Below are 24,568 nucleotides of genomic sequence, written 5' to 3' on the forward strand. Positions count from 1 at the left end.
CTACTTCAACGGTAAGTAAATCGTCCGAGTCTGTAGATGAATCTGTTTTTCTTTTTTTTTTGTCAGGTTTCCATGATGGAGTATGTTGTTCCTCCATAGCGTAAAGCTGTTGATACTAGTCAATTTCCCTCAGGATCTCCTTAGTATCCAGGTTGGCTCTTTATTGCAACCAGTTGTTTTACGAAAACGTCTTTCACACGACGACGACAGGTGTCTGTAGTACAGCTAGCTAGCACTCACAGAATCCATGCAAAAAAATGGAACACAAACTTGCAGTCCCAGCCAATCGATTTAATGAAAACATTTTAATACCAACAACAAACCGAGTGTAGACAGTACAATGTTCTGTTGCGCTCTGATGATGTATCTGATGACGTAAACCTGTGACTAATGTCATGACGTGGCCCTCTTTGGGTATAGCGTGCCTTCCCTCTCTCTTTCTCGCCTACACCCAGGCTACTGTTATCTCAGGTCGTAAATTCCTGGAGGAGACTCTCTTCCTCATGGCCAGACAGTATAGAGAGAGAAAAGGTTTCACAGGAGAACAAAGGAATTTCTTCCACATCACAGAAGTTGAGAACTGAACAATATTCCTGTTCTGGAGAATGTATAAACGGTCAGTGAAGTAGCCAGCTACGAACTGGTCCGTTTTGTACAATTTTGTGAAACTCATGAGAGACAATAGAGCCACATTACCATAACCCTGTTAATACAAGAGTCTCAGTTATGAGTCTTGCATCTAATTGCTGTATAAAATGAATGAGTAAAGATGAAACTATTTGTGAACTTATGTAATGTGATTTTAAACTGTTTAATGAAAGGGAACCCAATTCCCTTTAAAGTTAACTAAGTCATTGGCCCGCCCCATGAACACAGACATTGATCTGGCGTCATGTGACAGCCTTTTTCTTCAGAATTTATCTTCAGACCATGCTTACCTCGATAACCACGAGGGCTAAGGTTTCAGACCAGTACGTCATCACAGAGGGAGTTAAGGTTTGAGTAGATTGCTGAATCTCTTAACCATACCACGTGGTTAAACTCTGAGACTATCGATACCGACAGAATAAGAACAAATCTTTGATACTAATTGCTAGTCTGCAGTTAGGAATTCGGTACCATTGAACGCGAAGACCGACAACCGCCGAAACATCTATTCTATAACAACATTGCTGAATGTTACTCTGAACTATCCATTTTAACCACGGCAGAAAGAGCGAGAGGGTGGACAAACTCTCCAACAGAAACAAACTTTCCAACAGAGATCATGACGAAACACTGAGCATAAATATATATATATATATATTGACTGCAATTATTCCCGAATGAGTGAGCGTTCATGTGCAAAGGATTAGTATTTCAATTGTTATAATTATCAACTTTGTAGTGTCTTTTATCTCAGTCGACCCCCACTTCCCTTTTGTCCACCAAGCCACGATACCGGTTTATCCCACTAGGGAAACTACGCTATCATTTCCTTGTAACTATATCTACTGTTTGTTTGTTTGTGCATTTCTGTGATTATTTAGTTAGTTAATAAATAAATGATTAGGACAATTGATGTATGGATGACTCATAGTGAAGACTGGGTTCGTGCAGATAACCAACAATTTACGACGTTTGGAATGAGACTAACGTGAGGTAAAGAATAATTCATTAATTAGAAGACTAATTGATCAGATATTAAAATATCTGAAAGTTATATTAGGAAAATGATAACTTTGTAATTTGAATATTTTCCTTGCTGCCCCGACTTCCTAGTTAATAACATCTACCTGATTAGTTAATCACGTAATAATAATTACAGAGAATAATTTGATAAACTAAACAGTCTTCAGTTTAATGATGCCAAAGACACGACACTAAGGAATTAACATGGTCCACACACACCAACTGTGAAAAAGGCACGACAATGCCTATTCCCCCTCAGGATGCTGAAAAAATGTGTTATGGGCTTTCATATCCTCAAAAAGTTAAACAGCTGCACCATTGAGAGCATCTTAACTGGACAGGCACTGCCTTTAAGCATTGTCTTTAAATTGTTTAACTTAGGTCAACTTTTTCGGGTAGCCTTCCACAAGCTTCCCACAATAAGTTGGGTGAATTTTGGCCCATTCCTCCTGACAGAGCTGGTGTAACATAGTCAGGTTTGTAGGCCTCCTTGCTCGCACATGCTTTTTCAGTTCTGCCCACAAATTTTATATGGGATTGAGGTCAGGGCAATACCTTGACATTGTTGTCCTTAAACCATTTTGCCACAACTTTGGAAGTATGCTTGGGGTCATTGTCCATTTGGAAGACCCATTTGAGACCAAGCTTTAACTTCCTGACTGATGTCTTGAGATGTTGCTTCAATATATCCACATAATTTTCCTTCCTCATGACGCCATCTATTTTGTGAAGTGCACCAGTCCCTCCTGCAGCAAAGCACCCCCACAACATGATGCTACCACCCCCGTGCTTCACGGTTGGGATGGTGTTCTTTGGCTTGCAAGCCTCCCCCTTTTTCCTCCAAACATAACGATGGTCATTATGGCCAAACAGTTCTATTTTTGTTTCATCAGACCACAGGACATTTCTCCAAAAAGTGCAATCTTTGTCCCTATGTGCAGTTGCAAACAATAGTCTGGCTTTTTTATGTCAGTTTTGGAGCAGTGGCTTCTTCCTTGCTGAGTGGCCTTTCAGGTTATGTCGATAGAGGACTCGTTTTACTGTGGATATAGATACTTTTGTACCTGTTTCCTCCAGCATCTTCACAGGGTCCTTTGCTGTTGTTCTGGGATTTATTTGCACTTTTCGCACCAAAGTACGTCTCCTTCCTGAGCGGTGTGACGGCTGCATGGTCCCATGGTGTTATTACTTGCTTACTATTGTTTGTACAGATGAACGTGGTACCTTCAGGCATTTGGAAATTGCTCCCAAGGATGAACCAGACTTGTGGAGGTCCACAATTTTTTTCTGAGTTCTTGGCTATTTCTTTTGATTTTCCCATGATGTCAAGCAAAGAGGCACTGAGTTTGAAGGTAGGCCTTGAAATACATCAACAGGTACACCTCCAATTGACTCAAATTATGTCAATTATCCTATCAGAAGCTTCTAAAGCCATGACATTGTTTTCTGGAATTTTCCAAGCTGTTTAAAGGCACAGTCAACTTAGTGTATGTAAACTTCTGACCTGCTGGAATTGTGATACAGTGAATTATAAGTGAAATAATCTGTCTGTAATCAATTGTTGGAAAAATGACTTGTGACGTGCACAAAGTAGATGTCCTAACTGACTTGCTAAAACTATAGTTTGTTAACAAGAAATGTGTGGAGTGGTTGAAAAATGAGTTTTAATGACTCCAACCTAAGTGTATGTAAACTTCCGACTTCAACTGTATATAGCCAAGTTATTGTTACTCGTGCATTTATTCCTTGTGTTGTTTTTTCTATAAATTTTTTCTCTGCACTGTTGGGAAAGGCCCGTAAGTAAGCGTTTCACTGTGAGTTTACACCTGTTGTTTACGAAGCATTTGAGAAATAATATTTTATTTATTTGAAATGTGAATCGCATGAAATGTGTTTTAAAACTGCTAAAATGGCAAAATGTGTATAATTGCAGAAAATGCCCTTTAAAGCTTCACCTTTTCTCTGTGCCACCAAGAGGGGAGCCCCTAAAATGTTTTCAGTGAGTTGGGAGGGGCCCCCAACAAAATCTTGCTTAGAGCCCCCAAAATGATAGAAACATCCTTGCACTTACTAATGTGAAATTACTCATGAGGGTATAAGCATGTGTGCACGCACACAGTCTTATCTCTTCTGCATGTCTTTACCTATCAGCTGGACCCCCGGGCCGTACGTAGGTCACTACCAGAGGACGAGACCTGTGCCAGTCTTCATGGAACCCTCCTAGAACAACAGAACACAAACCAGCTCTAGCGCAATCTTTCATCCTTTCCCACCCTTTAATATACATTCTAACAGACTTGATGATGCCCACCTCTCATGACGAATCCAAAGCTGTTGCCCTCCTTGTATAGGCACACCTCTATAGTCTTAGCTATAACACCTGTAGGAGTGTTCTGGACTGAAAACAGAGAGGGAGAATAATTCAGAGTTTAGACACAATAACAGAATCAGACCAACACCATCTTGCCAACCAACATCTCAGGACACAAACCCAATCACCATTGCAAAAACACAGTGGCATGAAGGTTTTACCCACTTTTAAAATAATGGAACATTGTAAGATAGTGTTAACTGCAACCCACTCACTGCCAGAAGTACAACCTATTGCTGGGTAGCTGTTTTGGAGGTTGAATCCTTATAAGTCACCACTGGATCATCCGGTGGAGGCTGGTGAAGGGAGGACGGCTCATGGCTAGAATAAATTGAAATGTATCGAAGACATCAAACACATTCCAGGTTCCATTTCGGCCATTATAATGAGCCCGTCCTCCAATTGAAAATGACACCAGTCTCCAATGGGATAATCAATTATATGTTTACTTTTTGGGTCACAGTCCAGAAATAGATGAGCTAGTACTGTACTGGAATAACGTCCGATGGCAAGAATACAAAAACAGAGAGAATTGGAGGCTTTTCATCCAAGTACAAAAGCAAGATTTGTTGACCTGATCTGCAATATCGTATATGTCATTGAAATGCAAAGGCATGGACATAACATAACTACTAACAGCAGCCCAGAGGCAGGCCTACACAGTAGAAGTGCTCGTACCAAAAGGAGGTAGTTCGTAATCCACTTCCAGAACCACACGCTCTCCTATGTTCTTCAGCAGGCTGATGATCTCATCGTGGCGGAGCTTGGACAGATTGATGCCGTTCACTGACTTGATGTAGTCTCCCACATTCAGCTGGTCACTCCTGTGCAGACAAGAGGATGGATTAACAATTGAAAATGTTGGTTGATGAGTAGGGCCAGGAGTTTTCCTGACCATGTCACTTAGCCAGGAATAACTCTGGGTTGGGTCACATGCTTTGGAAAATCTCCTGGCCTCACTAATGATTCTCTCAAAACAACATCTCATGTCCTGATGGCTTGAGAACATTGTTGTGTATTTTCATCTTTGCCCTGTCATGAACACTGTTTGGCATCTTTGTAGCATATTGTCTAATTATAACACAAGCTATATTAATGTAAATCATTGCTATTGCGATGGACAATAAGAAAAGGTGCTAAGAAGTAGTGCTAAACATTCTCCAGTCAGACAGAGATGAGGAGAGAGATGTTGCACATGGTGTCACTCATGTGTTATTGTCTGTCAACATAAAGCTCATTTAGATACTATTTAAATAGATGTACTGCTCTGCTACACCTCTGGACTACTGACAATTGCTACAGTGATGCAGGACACACACAAACGCATCAGTTAACCAAACACGGTCATATGTTCTCATCTCAGCATAGATATACACTGAGTGTAAAAAACATTAGGAAGACCTTCCTAATATTTAGTTGGACCCCCTTTTGCCATCAGAACAGCCTCAATTCGTTGGGGCATGGACTCTACAAGGTGTCGAAAGCATTCCACAGGGATGCTAGCCCATGTTGACTCCAATGCTTCTCACAATTGTGTAAGGTAGGCTGGATGTGCTTTGGGTGGTGGACCATTCTTGATATACCCGGGAAACTGATGAGCGTGAAAAACCCAGCAGTGTTGTAGTTCTTGATACACTCAAACCAGTGTGCCTGGCACCTACTACCATACCCTGTTCAAAGGCACTTACAGTGCATTCGTAAAGTATTCAGACCCTTTGACTTTTTACATATTTTGTTACGTTACAGCCTTATTCTAAAATGGATAACAAAAAATCCCCAATCTACACACATTACCCCATAATGACAAAGCAAAAATTGATTTTCATAAAATTAAATATCACATTTACATAAGTATTCAGACCCTTCACTCAATACATTGCTGAAGCGCCTTTGGGAGTGATTACAGCCTTGAGTCTTCTTGGGTATGACGCTACAAGCTTGGCACACCTGTATTTCCGTAGTTTCTCCCATTCTTCTTTGCAGATCCTCTCAAGCTCTGTCAGGTTGGGTGGAGAGTGTCGCTGCACAGCTATTTTCAATTCTCACCAGAGATGTTCGATCGGGTTCAAGTCCGGGCTCTGGCTGGGCCACTCGAGGACATTGAGACTTGTCCCGAAGCCACTCCTGCATTGTCTTGGCTGTGTGCTTAGGGTCGTTGTCCTGTTGGAAGGTGAACCTTCGCCCCAGTCTGAATTCCTGAGTGCTCTGTAGAAGGTTTTCATCAAGGATCTCTCTGTACTTTGCTTCGTTCAGCTTTCCCTCGATCCTGACTATTTTCCCAGTCCCTGCTGCTGAAAAACATCCCCACAGCATGATGCTGCCACCACCATGCTTCACCGTAGGGATGGTGCCAGGTTTCCGCCAGACGTGACGCTTGGCATTCAGGCCAAAGAGTTCAATCTTGGTTTCATCAGACCAAAGAATCTTGTTTTTCATGGTCTGAGAGTCTTTAGGTGCCTTTTGGCATACTCCAAGCGGGCTGTCATGTGTTTTTTGCAAAGGACTGGCTTCCGTCTGGCCACTTCACCATAAAGGCCTGATTGGTGGAGTGCTGCAGAGATGGTTGTTCTTCTGGAAGGTTCTCCCATCTCCACAGAGGAACTCTGGATCTCTGTCAGAGTGACCATCGGGTTCTTGGTAAGCTCCCTGACCAAGGCCCTTGTCCCCGATTGCTCAGTTTGGCCGGGCGGCCAGCTCTAGGTACAGTCTTGGTGGTTCCAAACTTCTTCCATTTAAGAATGTGGGAGGCCAATGTGTTCTTGGGGACCTTCAATGCTGCAGACATGTTTTGGTACCCTTCCCAAGATCTTTGCCTCGACACAATCCTGTCTCTGACCTCAACGGACAATTTCTTTGACCTCATGGTTTTTGCTCTGACATGCACTGTCAACTGTGGTACCTTTATATAGACAGGCGTGTGCCTTTCCAAATCATGTCCAATCAATAGAATGTACCACAGGTGCAGTCCAACCAAGTTCTAGAAACATCTCAAGGATGATCAATGGAATCAGGATGCACCTGAGTTCAATTTCAAGTCTTATAGCAAAGCGTCTGAATTCTTATGTAAATGAGTTATTTCTGTTTTTATTTTTAAGAAATTAGCAAAAATCTCTAGAAACCTGTTTTTGTCATTACGGGGTATTGTGTGTAGATTGATGAGAATAACAATTTTATCAATTTTAGAAAAAGTCTAACGTAGCAATATGTGGAAAAAGTCAAGGGGTCTGAATACTCCCGAATGCACTGTAAATATTTTGTCTTGCCCGTTCACCTTATGAATGGCACACATACACAATCCATGTCTCAATTAAAAATCCTTCTCCGACCCTTCATCTACACTGATTGAAATGGTTTTAACAAGTGACATCAATAAGGGAACATAGATTCAAAGTGGATTCACCTGGTCAGTCTATGTCATGGAAAGAGCAGGTGTTCCTAATGTATTGTACACTCAGGGTTTACTGTATTCGAGACCTACAGACCAGCAAAGAGGCCAATGTTGTAAAGGTTATAATGGTGAGATAAGCTGTTCAGCAATATTATGATTGTCATGTCTAGTTGTCCCACATTCTACACTGAGACACCTCGGTGGTGGCAGAAAGAATATTATATTCCAAGTATTTCATGTGTGTGTGTCATTAGAGGCTAGCAGTCACATGACGCTTAGTCACTGAAGCGTGAGTGCTTTCCATTGGGTTTTGCTCTCGTGGCTGACATAGGAACAAATTAAATTAACTGAATGTTAATTAGACTATCTGTACTGAAATAACATCGCTCCACACTCCAAAATAGAAACATTACATCAAATCAAAGTTTATTTGTCATGTGCGCCGAATACACCAGGTGTAGACCTTACACTGAAATGCTTACTTACAGGCTCTAACCAACAGTGCAAAAAAGGTATTATGTGCACAATAGGTAAGTAAAGAAATAAAAACAACAGTAAAAAGACAGTGAAAAATAACATTAGCGAGGCTATATACAGTAGCGAGGCTACATACAGGCACCGGTTAGTCAGACTGATTGAGGTAGTATGTGCATGTAGATACGGTTAAAGTGACTATGCATATATGATGAACAGAGAGTTGCAGTAGCGTAAAATAGGGGTTGGTGGGTGGTGGGTGGCGGGACACAATGCAGGTAGCCCGGTTAGCCAATGTGCGGGAGCACTGATGGTTGGTCGGGCCAATTGAGGTAGTATGTACATGAATGTATAGTTAAAGTGACTATGCATATATGATAAACAGAGAGTAGAAGCAGCATAAAATATTATGAATACCAAGCAAATAGAGAGGCAATTAAATAAAGCAGGTAGTTGCTGAAAATGTTCTCTACATAAAGTTAATACAAATTAATTCACTGTAGTAAAACATTATTTAATTTAGTTTGTGTGATTCGTGAGTAGGTGGGAACATCCATATTTATCTTGTTTATTAACATAGGAGACTCTCCCATAGACTGTGTCCTGGTGTAATATCAGTTCCAGGCTAAACATCACCCAGTAAAGAGCTGCTCTACTGCAGTGTCTATAATACCTAGGTTAGGGCGAGATGGTACATTAGAGACGACATGTGTGGGTGGCGGGTAACACATACAGACACCTCGCTGCGGTTGCCTGGTTACAGATGTGTCATCCTAGCCAAGATCTCACCTGGCAGCTAGCCCACCTGGCCGCAGGTTTGACACTCTGGGCTTGCCGTCCTTATCGGACCCCCCGGAGATGGTGAGGCCCAGGCTGCTGCCCTCCCTTTTTATCAGGTCCAACGTGGTCACGCCCCAGTAGTCCTCTATAGACACACAGAAACGGACAGGAGGAACAGTGGATGGATAGAGTCAAAGAGTCAGCATCCATCTGGGACACTGAACCTGTTTGTCTGTGCTGCTACAAACACGGATTGATTATCTCTGCCTCTATCATTCTGCCTCTTTCTCGCTCTCTCTCTCATTCTGACTAACTCTCTTTCGCTGCCTTTACTATCTCTCCATCTCTGTCTCTTTGGTGATGATGTCATGGATGGGGTCAGCTCTATATTAACTGAGTACATTCAACATAATTGGGTGGAATTCAGTGGATGAATTGAAAATGTAAATCTTGACACAAAAGGGCAATTTTCTAGATTCCTAAATTATATTTATTAATTTCCTGAACAGAATTTAGTTCAAATTGGGGTTGACCCTAACTGATGGCTAGCTAGCCGTAGTGCGTTTAGACGTTGTAGGTTAGCCTACATGAAAAAAAGTATGTGGACAAACGCTCGTCGAACATCTCATTCCAAAACCATGGACATTAATATGGAGTTGCTTCCCCTTTGCTGCTATAACAGCCTCTTCTGAGAAGGCTTTCCACTAGATGTTGGAACATTGCTGCGGGGACTTGCTTCCATTTAGCCACAAGAGCATTAGTGAAGTCAGGCACTAATGTATGGCGATTAGGCCTGGCTCGCAGTCAGCGTTCCAATTCATCCCAAAGGTTTATGATGGGGTTGAGGTCAGGGCTCTGTGCAGGCCAGTCAAGTTTTTCCACACTGATCTCGACAAACAATTTCTGTATGGACCACACTTTGTGCACAGGGGATTTTCATGCTGAAACAGGAAAGGGCCTTCCCCAAACTGTTGCCACAAAGTTCGAAGCACAGAATCGTCTAAAATGTAATTGTATGATGTAGCGTTAAGATTTCCCTTATCTGTAACTAAGGTGCCTAGCCCGAACCATGAAAAACAGCCCCAGACCATTACTCCTCCACCAAACTTTAAAGTTGGCACTATGCATTGTGACAGGTAGCGTTCTCCTGGCATCCGCCAAACCCAGATTTGTCCATTGGACTGCTAGATGGTGAAGCGTGATTCATCACTCTAGAGTATACGTTTCCACTGCTCCACTGAGTCCAATGGAGGCGAGCTTTCACCACTCCAGCCGACGCTTGGGACTGCGCATGGAGATCTAAGGCTTGTGTGCGGCTGCTTGGCCATGGAAACCCATTTCAGGAAGCTCCCGATGAACAGTTCTTCTGCTGATGTTGTTTCCTGAGGCAGATTGAAACTCGGTAGTGAGTGTTGCAACCGAGGACAGACAATTTACCGTGCTACGCGCCTCAGCACTCAGCGGTCCCATTCTGTGAGCTTGTGTGGCCTACCACTTCGTGGCTGAGCAGTTGTTGCTCCTAGATGTTTCCACTTCACAATAACAGTACTTATAGTTGAACGGGGCAGCTCTAGCAGGGCAGAAATTTGACGAACTGACTTGTTGGAAAGGTGGCATCCTATGACGGTGCCACGTTGAAAGTCACTGAGCTCTTCAGTAAGGCCTTTCTACTGCCAATGTTTGTGTGTGGAGAATGCATTGCTGTGTGCTCGATTTTATACACCTGTCAGCAATGGGTGTGGCTGAAATGGCTGAATCCACTAAGGGGTGTCAACATACTTTTGTATATATAGTGTATGTGCTTGGTTCCATTCTGTCTGGCTGCAGACACATTGTGCTGTTAAATGCTAAATGAAGTCCACAGAGGGAGAGGATTCCTTTAGTCTCCAACGACAGGTATGCTACATAGGCATTTTCTTCACCTTATCTAAGCACTACAGTACCACATCAACTAATGTAGCACAGACGTGATGGAACATGTGCAATCAAACAATCCCAGTGAAAAGCATGACTCTTGTGGATAGCTTTCCATCATGGAGAAAGGCTGAAGATAGTGGATATGGTACCACAGAAGATACTGTAGAATGTAGAACGACTGAAAGTTACAGTAAGGTTTAATCACATTGTACCTTTAATACTGCGTCTCCTGGAGGTAAGGGCATGGTCGGTCCCTCCAGAGTCCTTGCTGCCCTTAGAGTATGGCCCATCATCTGGAATAATGAAAGGGACATTTGATGAATAATCTGGACATTTGGAAAACTACTATAGTATGTGAGGAATGTGTGCATGCTGTTCCGTAGAGAAGAGGGGAATCTGACACCATCACATCCCCTGTCCACACACTGACAGCTGCCTGGGCCTCGTTTAACCCTTTGATCCCTATTAGAGGGAGTGTGAACATTAGAAAGGGGCACAACAGGAAGGAACTCCTCTAACAGGCACTTAGCTAACTAACTCAAAGAACACTGGCGTGTCAATCTCAGAGACCCGGAAGGTCATGCTGCTGTTTCCATGGTAACAGTGGGAGGGGTAAAGAGATCAAGACAGCTAGTTTTAGTGTGAGTAGTATGAACTTGTCCCAATAGACGCTTATCTGAAGATAATGTTGCCTTGTTCACCCTAATGGTTAAGATTTAGATTTGGAGGAGCTGATAGTGCGATGTGTCCACAGGCATCTTCTACCCGCAGTGAAACATGATGTCTGCACCAAGATGATGCATACAGTATACATCAGAGCTGGAAATGCTCTTGAGGGAACATGCTGTGGTTAAAGGACTGTTCAGGCATGTGGAGAATACAAACATTTTCAGTCAACTACAACAGCTGCTACAGAGGAAACCAGGAAATGTTCTCTGTTCCTCTGGGATCCACTTTTTACAGTGGCAGCCATTTCTGACACAGCACCGGGCCCAGATTTGCAGTGAACCTGCCCTGCCTTGCCATTTGAATCTGGATACAGCACGGGCATGTCAGCATTTGTGATGAGAAATCTGATGCTGCACTTCCTTAATCCTGTCCACTGAGGATGAACTTTTCAACCAAATGACTTAAACATCATATTACACACTTAAGGAAAAGCTAAGCCAAAGTTGTTTAAAAAACATTTGAGGAGAGCTTGGGCCTATGAGAGGTCCACACTGACAGGTAGACTTCATACACTGTATGCTCCAAATATTCTGACATAAGCACTATTCTTACTATTGATTGAACGCAGCTCAGCTTTTCCACTCACTTGCTGAGCTATACAGTACAATGTCACATGTAACACTATTGGTGATGAAAAACAAAATGCTAATTTAGCCTAGTAATATCCTGTTCATCAGCTTTAAGCAGGATTGTCATGATGACGTGTGTAGGTGATATTTCTGTTCTGTGTTGTCTACACTCAATTAACCATTCATCCACTTTTGTATCGCAACTAATCATCCCTCGTGCATAATATCACATGACCCTTAACTAAATTCACATCATCAATATTCAAATGGGCCAGCCTTTGGTCAAAAAGGGAAAAATTCTCAATTTTCATTCTTGTCATGCACAGGACTAATTTGCCCAAAGACAAAATAACATGGAGTGTATCTCAATAGCCTAAAATAGCTTAGTCACCTTTCTTTCATTTGCACAGATGTAAAAGAATGGGGGAAAACATTTAGCTGGTACTGGTCTTTCACCTTTCCTACATTTTCAAATCAGTGCATTTGAAGGAGAGACGAGGAGAAGGAATGTCTCCATATTATAGAATCATGGAGGTTGATAAGCCACATCTTAACTGTGGAAAATATGCAGACATAATATAAAAATGAAACATAATGAGAGTTGACAAAAAGAAAACTCAAGTTCATGCAGGAATATGCATACAACGATAATGTACACTTCCTTGCACAAACATCCTGTTCAACAACCTTAGGGCATAAGTGCACGGCGGCCACGCATGCACATACATACAGTGTGAATCACCAAAGACACACTGTGACAGGCAGCAGCGTGCATGGTCCCATAGCTTCATGAGGGGCCTGACAGTCCAAGCAGCCATCATTGCAGTCAAAAGGCAACGTTTGCTCTGGGTTACAAAGACCCCATACGCCCCACGTGACTGAACGCAACTATACCATACATACAGCTGTACCAGTTAAGAAAAACATAATTAGTGATCCTGACGGGCCAATCATGGGCCAAATACATTACTCCTTTATTTGGCTTAATCAATTCAGCGGCCAAAACAAAATGCCCCCTTGAACAGAACAACATCATAACTGGGTATGGCAGGGCACGAACCTCCTAGTAGGAGCATGTTGTCTTGGCAGAGGGAATACTCATCTACTGTGGTAGCTAAAGAATCAAGTACGGAACTGCAAAAACAATACACTTAAGATCTGCAAACAGGACAGTACTGTAACGCCCTGGCCATAGAGAGGGGTTTTTTGTTCTTTATTTTGGTTAGGCCAGGGTGTTACATTGGGTGGGCGTTCTATGTTCATTTTCTATATTGTCTGTTTCATTGATTTTGGCCGTGTGGCTTCCAATCAGGCACAGCTGTTGTTGGTTGTTGCTGATTGGGAGTCACACATAAGTGCCTGTTTTTCCGTTGGGGTTTTGTGGGTAATTGTTTCTGTTACGTATTGCACCTGACAGTACTGTTTGGCTGTCAGTTTTCTAGTTTTTGTGTATAGTGTTCTTTCGTCCATTAAAATCATGATGAACACTAACTCCACTGCGCCTTGGTCTACTCTCTCTCCCGACAGCCGTTACAAGTACTTACAACATTACTTAGAGTGGTGTGCAAAGTAATGTTAGAAAAATAGTCACCCCTATTAATTTCTGGCGAGTCAATTAACTTAATCTAATTCAGGGCACCGTATGCTATCCCCTTTAGAACCAATCAGAATGTAGGTTAAATGTGGGGGCCTCTGACAATAGCTATGAAATCACAGTGCTATTTTCAGAGGTAAAACATTATTTATAAACTGGGCTTCACTAGACCCAGTTTGCATTGCCATATCTGCTCCAATTTCAGACTGCAGCCTTGTATTCAGTACTGTCTGGCCCTAATTAAATGGCATTAGGTCTACTGTCTGTACCTTAATAGCGAATTAATAGATATACTGTGAGTAAAATGGTGCTTGACAAAGCTGTCATTCAAAGTGTCATTCAACAAATCTGAATTCATCTGAATGTGTACAAATACAGGAAAAAAGTGTAACATTTCCAGCTGACTAAATAACCTCTAATGACAGAAAGTCTAGCTATGTGACAAGCTACCTCACTGGGAATAGATGCCAATTCAACATCTATTCCAGGGTGGTTCAATGTAATTTAAATGAATGTTGATTCAACCAGTGTGCCCAATGGGATGTGTGTTACCACCATGCTGAAGACATTGAATCACAGGTATAAATACTTCACTACACTCTTCACATTCAGAACTAAATACTGTTACAGGTGCTATTGATAGTCCTTAGCCCCTTACTATTGCAATACTAGGGTGGAGCACTACAAACCATATGACATGCAGTGCACACTAGATAGCCTATGACGGCTGTGATATTCATTCATTCATTCATCATCACAATCAGTGAGTGTCAGGCAGATTTACCGATGCTGCTGTTCTTCGCCTCTCTCCTCAGACCACAAAGCATGGCTGCAGTCCTGTCAAAACATCCGACCAAAGTAGCTGTTCTGTTGTAGTGGCCAGCAGACCCAGCAAGGTGCCCCTGGGAATACGGTATCCTCTGTGACCCAGTCTCACTCGCTAACAAGCAGGACAAAAAGCTGTTTTCTTCTCTTCATATCTCTGTTCTACTTGAAGCATATCTTGACTTCACTTATTGCATGAAAAATCCTGTTCCATAGATGTCTATTTCTATGTCCTTTAACTGTTTAAACAACCCCCAAAAAAGATATATATATATATATATATATTGCTAAAATAAGTAATTCCCACAACAAACCGAAAGCAGGGAAACCATATGATCAAAGCATCAAAGGAATAGTCATCTCTCCTTTTCCTCCCACCATTCTGAGGTTCCTTTTGAGGTATTCATGGTTGCTCTTCCTATTCCATAGGAATAATCATACCCCTCGTTCACGCTCACATACCAGCTCACACACACAGCAACCATTACCCACAGCCAGTGAGTGTGTCGGAGAAGGTCGCTCTCCCTCCCTCTCTATGCCAGAGGGGTGTGATGAAGCAGTCAAACACTCTCCCCACACATGACACGGTCACACCCCCTGCACACACACTCTTTCTCTCACACACGCACACACTCAGTGCAGTCAAGCACACAATTAATGTTACCCCAACATCCATTGTCACTTCGAGCTCATACAAGAGCAGCCATAAGCAGTTACACATTTTCCACACTAGTCGACACATAAGCAGTGCCCATCTTACTGTGCCCACCATAGTCATCCTACCCACACACATACACTGGCTAACTAATGCTTGCAGCTTTTCCCCTCACATGCCTTAAATTCCACCTCCCATTCCATAGGCTCATCACAATGATTATTATCTGCTTATACAAGAGCATCCCTAGTGGTGGAAAAGGTACTCAATTGTCATACTTGATTTAAAGTAAACATGTCTTAATGGAAAATGACTCAAGTAAAAGTCACCCAGTAAAATACTACTTGAGTAAAAGTCTAAAGGTGTCTGGTTTTCAATGTACTTAAGTACAGTGGTGGAAAAAAGACTAAATTGTCATACTTGAAAAAAAGTAAAAACCGTACATCAAATTCCTTATATTTAGAAACCAGGTGGCACAATTTCCTTTTTTCTTTTTTTCTCAGACAATTTACAAAACGCAGTATGTGTGCTTTGTGAATCCGCAAGATCAGAGGCAGTAGGGATGACAACGTGTTATATTGATAGGTGCATGAATTTGACCATAATTCTGTCATTCCTGAGTATTCTAAATGTAACGAGTACTTTTTGGTGTCAGGGGAAATGTATGGGAGTAAAATGTCCATATTTTCTTTAGGAAGGGAGAGGTAAATGTTCTCAAAGTACAGATACCCCCAAAAATGTCTTAAGTAGTACTTTAAATAATTTTTACTTCAGTACTTTACACTATTGAGCACCCCTACCAATAACTGTACATGCATGCCGCTACAAAGCCAAAAGAGACTTATTTACTCAACCTCTGACCAGAGAATTCTGTCCTTTATATGAGACAATGGCTGCAATGGATATAAATCAAACCAACAATATGGTTTCTCGCTTTCAATCTGTGGTGTGTTGAACATCTCATGTTCCCTTCTCTGGGTGAGAGGGCTCATTCCCCCACTGCCACTGCGCTGGCTGTCTTCTACCCAGACACACACTTACAGAGGAGTTAAAACGGCCGCTGACTGACTGAGAGCCCCACCTGTCTGTCCATTTGTCACCCTCACATGCTCACCACTTCCTGACTCACCCGCCCTCCATTCTTTCCCCCTATAAGGCCTGAAAATCCCACCCAAAGGAACTTCTGTCATCGTCAGGTCTGAGAGTAGGGAAATGACATCAAAGGATACACAACAGCTCTAAACAGACAAAAATATGAACTAGAGCCCAAACGATAGCTTCAAAGTCCACACAGATGTGAGGATGAGCTCAAGTACAAATAAAAGCTAGTAAACTATATGTGCAGTACAAATACATCCTTGATCCCAATGCATAGATTTATTGAGTCTATGTAGCATTTCCCTGACCAGAGACACCTCAACCAACTTCAAACAAAGCGTTCTCTCCACTGTAGAAGTATTTCTCGCCAATGTAGCATGTCTCCTAATTAGTCGTCTCTTTCCAGTGGACCCAATACTCGTTGGCATAGACAATTTCCTCAGTTTCGTCCTTAATACCCCATTCGTTCTGGAACTCCAATTTGAGCAGCAGCAGCTGAAAAAATGAGCTCCTACAAATATTGAAATTTACATGGTTTTTAGAGTGAAGTACATCGGAAAAAAGCAAAAGAAAACTGCAAGACTGAATAGGAGAAAAAACAAGCAACAAACAAAGAAGATAGGCTTTTGAAAAATAACTATTTTTCATAAAATTGTAGTTATCTTAGCTAGCTGAATTGTTTACCAGTTGCTAAGCAGTTGCTAGGGACTCATTTGGAAGAAGCTAGCTAGCTAACGAAGAACAACAAAGAATATCTAGTTAACAGAAGAAAAGAAAGAGAAAATCAGGACAGAAGAAAAAGGATATCAAAGTGAAACAGTTCTCTAAAGACACAAGAGACAATAATACAAGAAACAACACTTCTGTAGCTTGTCAACTATGTGTCTGTCTATCCCTGTTCTCTCCTCTCTGCACAGGCCATACAAACGCTTCACACCGCGTGGCCGCTGCCACTCTAACCTGGTGGTCCCAGCGCGCACGACTCACGTGGAGTTCCAGGTCTCCGGCAGCCTCTGGAACTGCCGGTCTGCAGCCAACAAGGCTGAGTTCATCTCAGCCTATGCTACCCTCCAGTCCCTAGACTTCCTGGCGCTGACGGAAACATGGATTACCACAGATAACACTGCTACTCCTACTGCTCTCTCTTCGTCTGCCCACGTGTTCTCGCATACCCCTAGAGCATCGAGCCAGCGGGGTGGTGGCACTGGAATCCTCATCTCTCCCAAGTGGACATTCTCTCTTTCTCCCCTGACCCATCTGTCTATCTCCTCATTTGAATTCCATGCTGTCACAGTTACCAGCCCTTTCAAGATTAACATCCTTATCATTTATCGCCCTCCAGGTTCCCTTGGAGAGTTCATCAATGAGCTTGACGCCTTGATAAGTTCCTTTCCTGAGGATGGCTCACCTCTCACAGTTCTGGGTGACTTTAATCTCCCCACGTCTACCTTTGACTCATTCCTCTCTGCCTCCTTCTTTCCACTCCTCTCCTCTTTTGACCTCACCCTCTCACCTTCCCCCCCTACTCACAAGGCAGGCAATACGCTTGACCTCATCTTTACTAGATGCTGTTCTTCCACTAATCTCATTGCAACTCCCCTCCAAATCTCCGACCACTACCTTGTATCCTTTTCCCTCTTGCTCTCATCCAACACTTCTCACTCTGCCCCTACTCGGATGGTATTGCGCCGTCCAAACCTTCACTCTCTCTCTCCCGCTACTCTCTCCTCTTCCATCTTATCATCTCTTCCCTCTGCTCAAACCTTCTCCAACCTATCTCCTGATTCTGCCTCCTCAACCCTCCTCTCCTCCCTTTCTGCATCCTTTGATTTTCTCTGTCCCCTATCCTCCAGGCCGGCTCGGTCCTCCCCTCCTGCTCCGTGGCTCGACGACTCACTACGAGCTCACAGAACAGGGCTCCAGGCAGCCGAGCGGAAATGGAGGAAAACTCGCCTCCCTGCGGACCTGGCATCCTTTCACTCCCTCCTCTCTACATTCTCCTCTTCTGTCTCTGCTGCTAAAGCCACTTTCTACCACTCTAAATTCCAAGCATCTGCCTCTAACCCTAGGGAGCTCTTTGCTACCTTCTCCTCCCTCCTGAATCCTCCTCCCCCTCCCCCCCCCCTCCTCCCTCTCTGCGGATGACTTCGTCAACCATTTTGAAAAGAAGGTTGACGATATCCGATCCTCGTTTGCTAAGTCAAACGACACCGCTGGTCCTGCTCACACTGCCCTACCCTGTGCTTTGACCTCTTTCTCCCCTCTCTCTCCAGATGAAATCTCGCGTCTTGTGACGGCCGGCCGCCCAACAACCTGCCCACTTGACCCTATCCCCTCCTCTCTTCTCCAGACCATTTCCGGAGACCTTCTCCCCTTCCTCACCTCGCTCATCAACTCATCCTTGACCGCTGGCTACGTCCCTTCCGTCTTCAAGAGAGCGAGAGTTGCACCCCTTCTGAAAAAACCTACACTCGATCCCTCCGATGTCAACAACTACAGACCAGTATCCCTTCTTTCTTTTCTCTCCAAAACTCTTGAACGTGCCGTCCTTGGCCAGCTCTCCTGCTATCTCTCTCAGAATGACCTTCTTGATCCTAATCAGTCAGGTTTCAAGACTGGGCATTCAACTGAGACTGCTCTTCTCTGTGTCACGGAGGCTCTCCGCACTGCTAAAGCTAACTCTCTCTCCTCTGCTCTCATCCTTCTAGACCTATCTGCTGCCTTTGATACTGTGAACCATCAGATCCTCCTCTCCACCCTCTCCGAGTTGGGCATCTCCGGCGCGGCCCACGCTTGGATTGCGTCCTACCTGACAGGTCGCTCCTACCAGGTGGCGTGGCGAGAATCTGTCTCCGCACCATGCGCTCTCACCACTGGTGTCCCCCAGGGCTCTGTTCTAGGCCCTCTCCTATTCTCGCTATACACCAAGTCACTTGGCTCTGTCATATCTTCACATGGTCTCTCCTATCATTGCTATGCAGACGACACACAATTAATCTTCTCCTTTCCCCCTTCTGATAACCAGGCGGCGAATCGCATCTCTGCATGTCTGTCAGACATATCAGTGTGGATGACAGATCACCAGCTCAAGCTAAACCTCGGCAAGACGGAGCTGCTCTTCCTCCCGGGGAAGGACTGCCCGTTCCATGATCTCGCCATCACGGTTGACAACTCCCTTGTGTCCTCCTCCCAGAGTGCTAAGAACCTTGGCGTGATCCTGGACAACACCCTGTCATTCTCCACTAACATCAAGGCGGTGACCCGATCCTGTAGGTTCATGCTCTACAACATTCGCAGAGTACGACCCTGCCTCACACAGGAAGCGGCGCAGGTCCTAATCCAGGCACTTGTCATCTCCCGTCTGGATTACTGCAACTCGCTGTTGGCTGGGCTCCCTGCCTGTGCCATTAAACCCCTACAACTCATCCAGAACGCCGCAGCCCGTCTGGTGTTCAACCTTCCCAAGTTCTCTCACGTCACCCCGCTCCTCCGCTTTCTCCACTGGCTTCCAGTTGAAGCTCGCATCCGCTACAAGACCATGGTGATTGCCTACGGAGCTGTGAAGGGAACGGCACCTCCATACCTTCAGGCTCTGATCAGGCCCTACACCCAAACAAGGGCACTGCGTTCATCCACCTCTGGCCTGCTGGCCCCCCTACCTCTGAGGAAGCACAGTTCCCGCTCAGCCCAGTCAAAACTGTTCGCTGCTCTGGCACCCCAATGGTGGAACAAGCTCCCTCACGACGCCAGGACAGCGGAGTCAGTCACCACCTTCCGGAGACACCTGAAACCCCACCTCTTTAAGGAATACCTAGGATAGGATAAAGTAATCCTTCTAACCCCCCCCCCCCCTTAAAAGATTTAGATGCACTATTGTAAAGTGGTTGTTCCACTGGATATCATAAGGTGAATGCACCAATTTGTAAGTCGCTCTGGATAAGAGCGTCTGCTAAATGACTTAAATGTAAATGTAAAATTTACTCAGGTGTTTCAGAGTGAAACAAATTAATTTCTTACAGAATAAAGAGGATCAGAAGACGCAGAGCTGTTTGTTGGTCTTATAAAAACCCAGGGAAACAGAACATACTAGGCCACACAATTAGAGTAATTATTTATATTTTTTTATTTTACCTTTATTTAACTAGGCAAGCAATATGCAATCGATTCTAGATTCAACAGATACCTGACTGTTTAAATGTATAAAACAGTGGTATTGTCTTACACTTTCAATTAGTGATAGTTCTAAAAGAGCATTGTAATATATGTTAAATAAGATATGACATGTTCACTTACCTCTAAACGTTGAAAGTACAGTAAAAACTAAACTATGAGCTATTCTCCAACCAAAAGGTAGCTGGGCACATTTTCTAACATGCAGCTGATCATACTGCCAATTCATGGCTATCAGCTCCAGTTGCGAATAAATCTACCAAATGAATGCAGCAGGGATGACAGAAACTTGAGTCAACACATCGATCACGGAATTACTTAGGCTACAAGACAGGCTCAGAGGTGAACATGACTCAGTCATAATTCAGAGACATGATTTCATAATCATAGTACGATGTTCACCTCCAAGGTAGCTTAAACGTAAACTAAAGGTAAAATATGACTCCATTAAATTACTCATCCCACGTTTAAGCTAAGTTATATTGATTTTGACAAAACAAAATAGACGAGAAGATACATTCTAGGTATTGTTCTAGGTATAGTTTCTTATTTAAAATGGTCTAAACTAAGAAATAATTGTTCACCGAAAAGATTATGCAAATCCCTTATAAAAAAAGTAACTCAAAGGTTTTTATTATGTTATTGCCACCTGGATCTTATTGGAGGCACTTCAGCTCTCACACAACTCAGGCTGGAGCTTGCAGCAGTTGATACAATACAGTATAAAAACCCAATTAACTACAGTCAGTTTGGCTTTTATGAACAAAAATAAACAATTTGTGCTCTGCCATCATAAGTATTCATAAATATTGTTGTGTAAGCAATACCTTTGGTCCTCCCTCTGATGATCCCGAGCCGACAACGGAGTGAAAAGGAGAACATCCTCCTCTTTCCTCCTCCTTTCCTCATGGACTCTGTCTGAGAGAAGGCCAGGGTGATGAGCTTTGGGTTGGCCATGCGTCCCTTTCCACATATCACTCTGTCTGCTATATTCATTCTCTCGTCACTGAAAGTAAAAACATTGTCGCTTTCGATCGCTCTCTTTACTCAAACGGTTTCTTCTAGCTCTGTCCTGCGGTCTCTTCACAATCCCCACCCTAACTGGAGGAGTTCCAACATCCTCAGGTGTGTCTGAATAAGCCTACAAATGAGATGGAGAATAGGAAAAAAAACTGATCCTACGAAAGATCAGATATACATACTTGTAAATCTATGCATATTTATAAACCCATCAGTGTCTGCTTCTCTCGTAACACACACAAAATGTGAAATTAAAACTGCATGCAAACAAAAACATTGTTATTCATTTCAGGGAAGGTAATGTAATGCATGTTATATTGTTTGTGATTTTCATCACTGGCAGAGTATTTTACATGAACAGATGGATAGGAGCTAAAGGCTGCAGAGATGGCACAGCCTGCCAGAACGCAATGGAAACTTTCACCCCAGGTGGCTGGCGGTAGACACTGGCTATTTATTCATGCCAAAACATAGCATTTCAGAATTGCAGCATGAATGTGCATGATTGACAAGGGCATCTAACGATGTTAATTTCTGTAATTAAAAAAAAAACACTATGCAGTTGTCTACATTAAATTACTTTAATGTATGAGGCCCGATTGTCATTAGCAGCGAAGTAATGAAAGTCATTTGTGTGGAAGAAGGCAAACCGCTTTGGTTTCATCGATATTTCTGAATAATCCTCAAAACTAAGTAAAGTGTTAAATCAAGATATATCTTGATTTGAAAGCATCTTGTTCTGGTCTTCAGACTCAAATTGCACTCATGATAATCGAGTATCGTTGGTGTAGTCGAGTGTAGTTGGATTAATGTCCCAGACATATCTTTTTATTATGTTTATGAAGTTCCTTGAAGATCTTCAAAGACCCCAAAGGGGATTCAACTACTTCAAGCCTCATAATAAATCCCTGTTGGGAGCATATCAATTGGAAGTTGAAAACATCTTTCATACAAGTACCCATTGCCTTACTAAATCCTAAATTGTCAGAAAGGGGCTAAGGATCACTACAGGGTGTTGGCAAGGATGACTGCACATCCGGCTGAAGTGCACCAAGGCTGTTAGCACAACAAACACTGATGCACTTGGGAAAAGTACAGTCAGTGAGCGCTATCCCATAGTTTCAGTCGAGACACGTCACACAGTTCTAAAACTTCCCTTGTGTTGCACACAGATCACAAGTCTCAGGTTTCCATCTAATCTTAATGCACCCTAAAGTGCATGACGGATAAAAAATTAAGTCAGGACAGGCCTGATTGAAACAGCAAATTTGTCATAAACTGTCAACAAAACACACTAGACAGGGTGGGACCTTGTGTCTGTAAAATTAACTATGGGTGAAATGGAAGAGAAATACTTAAGTGCAAATATTGATATAACAACCGTCACATTGAAGCAAAATTGACATGTGGTCCCCCACTATGACTTGGGAAAGCATTTTATTCGGCTACAGATTAAATAAATCATGAACTTCATCGGTTTGGTGAAAGTGCAAGGTGATGAACTTAATGCTACTTCCCAATATGCTTGGCTACTTTTGGACGAATTAAAATAAGCTCGCTCTTTTGTCCATAATGTCATCTCGTAGGCAGGCTATACCTGCACCGTATCTGCCAGCTGTTGGCTAGAGCGCATGTGGCAAGATCAGAGAAGAAACATGCGCTATATAACGCAACATTTCTGACAAAACCATCGGAGTTGAAAATGCAATGAAAACCCATTTAACTAGTATTTTTTATTTGGTACATGGGAATTCAACTGGAAGTAATTTTTATGTGCACTATGGCATCACGCACAGACTTTCATCCTCAAGTCAATTTGATGGAAACGCAATCAGCATAAATATTGTATTTACGCTGATTGTAGAATATTCACATGAAAACCTGTCACAAATTGGATAGAAGCGTAGCTTGTGATATTGAAATATTGTAGTCTTTTTTTCCTTTCCGATACAACCCTGTCTGCTCTATAGGACTGTCTAACAGATAGAACTATATATAGGATTTGGTCTGAAAAAAAGTTAACTTCTTGAACAAAAACTTTAAGCTAACCCAAGGATGTACACTGCTCAAAAAAAATTAAGGGAACACTTAAACAACACAATGTAACTCCAAGTCAATCACACTTCTGTGAAATCAAACTGTTCACTTAGGAAGCAACACTGATTGACAATAAATTTCACATGCTGTTGTGCAAATGGAATAGACAACAGGTGGAAATTATAGGCAATTAGCAAGACACCCCCAATAAAGGAGTGGTTCTGCAGGTGGTGACCACAGACCACTTCTCAGTTCCTATGCTTCCTGGTTGATGTTTTGGTCACTTTTGAATGCTGGCGGTGCTTTCACTCTAGTGGTAGCATGAGACGGAGTCTACAACCCACACAAGTGGCTCAGGTAGTGCAGCTCATCCAGGATGGCACATCAATGCGAGCTGTGGCAAGAAGGTTTGCTGTGTCTGTCAGCATAGTGTCCAGAGCATGGAGGCGCTACCAGGAGACAGGCCAGTACATCAGGAGACGTGGAGGAGGCCGTAGGAGGGCAACAACCCAGCAGCAGGACCGCTACCTCCGCCTTTGTGCAAGGAGGAGCAGGAGGAGCACTGCCAGAGCCCTGCAAAATGACCTCCAGCAGGCCACAAATGTGCATGTGTCTGCTCAAACGGTCAGAAACAGACTCCATGAGGGTGGTATGAGGGCCCGACATCCACAGGTGGGTGTTGTGCTTACAGCCCAACACCGTACAGGACGTTTGGCATTTGCCAGAGAACACCAAGATTGGTAAATTCGCCACTGGCACCCTGTGCTCTTCACAGATGAAAGCAGGTTCACACTGAGCACGTGACAGACGTGACAGGGTCTGGAGACGCCATAGAGAACGTTCTGCTGCCTGCAATATCCTCCAGCATAACCGGTTTGGCGGTGGGTCGGTCATGGTGTGGCATTTCTTTGGGGGCCGCACAGCCCTCCATGTGCTCGCCAGAGGTAGCCTGACTGCCATTAGGTACCGAGATGAGATCCTCAGACACCTTGTGAGACCATATGCTGGTGCGGTTGGCCCTTGGTTCCTCCTAATGCAAGACAATGCTAGACCTCATGTGGCTGGAGTGTCAGCAGTTCCTGTAAGAGGAAGGCATTGATGCTATGGACTGGCCTGCCCGTTCCCCAGACCTGAATCCAATTGAGCACATCTGGGACATCATGTCTCGCTCCATCCACCAACGCCACGTTGCACCACAGACTGTCCAGGAGTTGGCGGATGCTTTAGTCCAGGTCTGGGAGGAGATCCCTCAGGAGACCATCCGCCACCT

The 24,568-nt window shown here is 43.4% G+C and overlaps 1 protein-coding gene across 1 annotated transcript in view; it reads right to left on the reverse strand.

Moving 5' to 3' along the window:
* The window catches only part of LOC106571855 (glutamate receptor-interacting protein 2), a 71,475-nt gene extending 50,059 nt beyond the window's left edge, over positions 1-21,416 (reverse strand). The window contains exons 1-6 of the mRNA XM_014145351.3: positions 21,069-21,416; positions 10,814-10,894; positions 8,694-8,829; positions 4,721-4,866; positions 3,983-4,069; positions 3,816-3,891 (exon numbers count right to left, since the gene is read on the reverse strand). Coding sequence (XP_014000826.1) covers positions 3,816-3,891; positions 3,983-4,069; positions 4,721-4,866; positions 8,694-8,829; positions 10,814-10,894; positions 21,069-21,237 — 695 coding nt within the window. The 5' untranslated portion in view covers positions 21,238-21,416. The remainder of the gene's footprint in view (positions 1-3,815; positions 3,892-3,982; positions 4,070-4,720; positions 4,867-8,693; positions 8,830-10,813; positions 10,895-21,068) is intronic.
* Positions 21,417-24,568: the final 3,152 nt, after the last annotated feature.

This window comes from Salmo salar, chromosome 15, assembly GCF_965601325.2.
Source record: "Salmo salar chromosome 15, fSalSal1, whole genome shotgun sequence".
Taxonomy (NCBI): domain Eukaryota; kingdom Metazoa; phylum Chordata; class Actinopteri; order Salmoniformes; family Salmonidae; genus Salmo; species Salmo salar.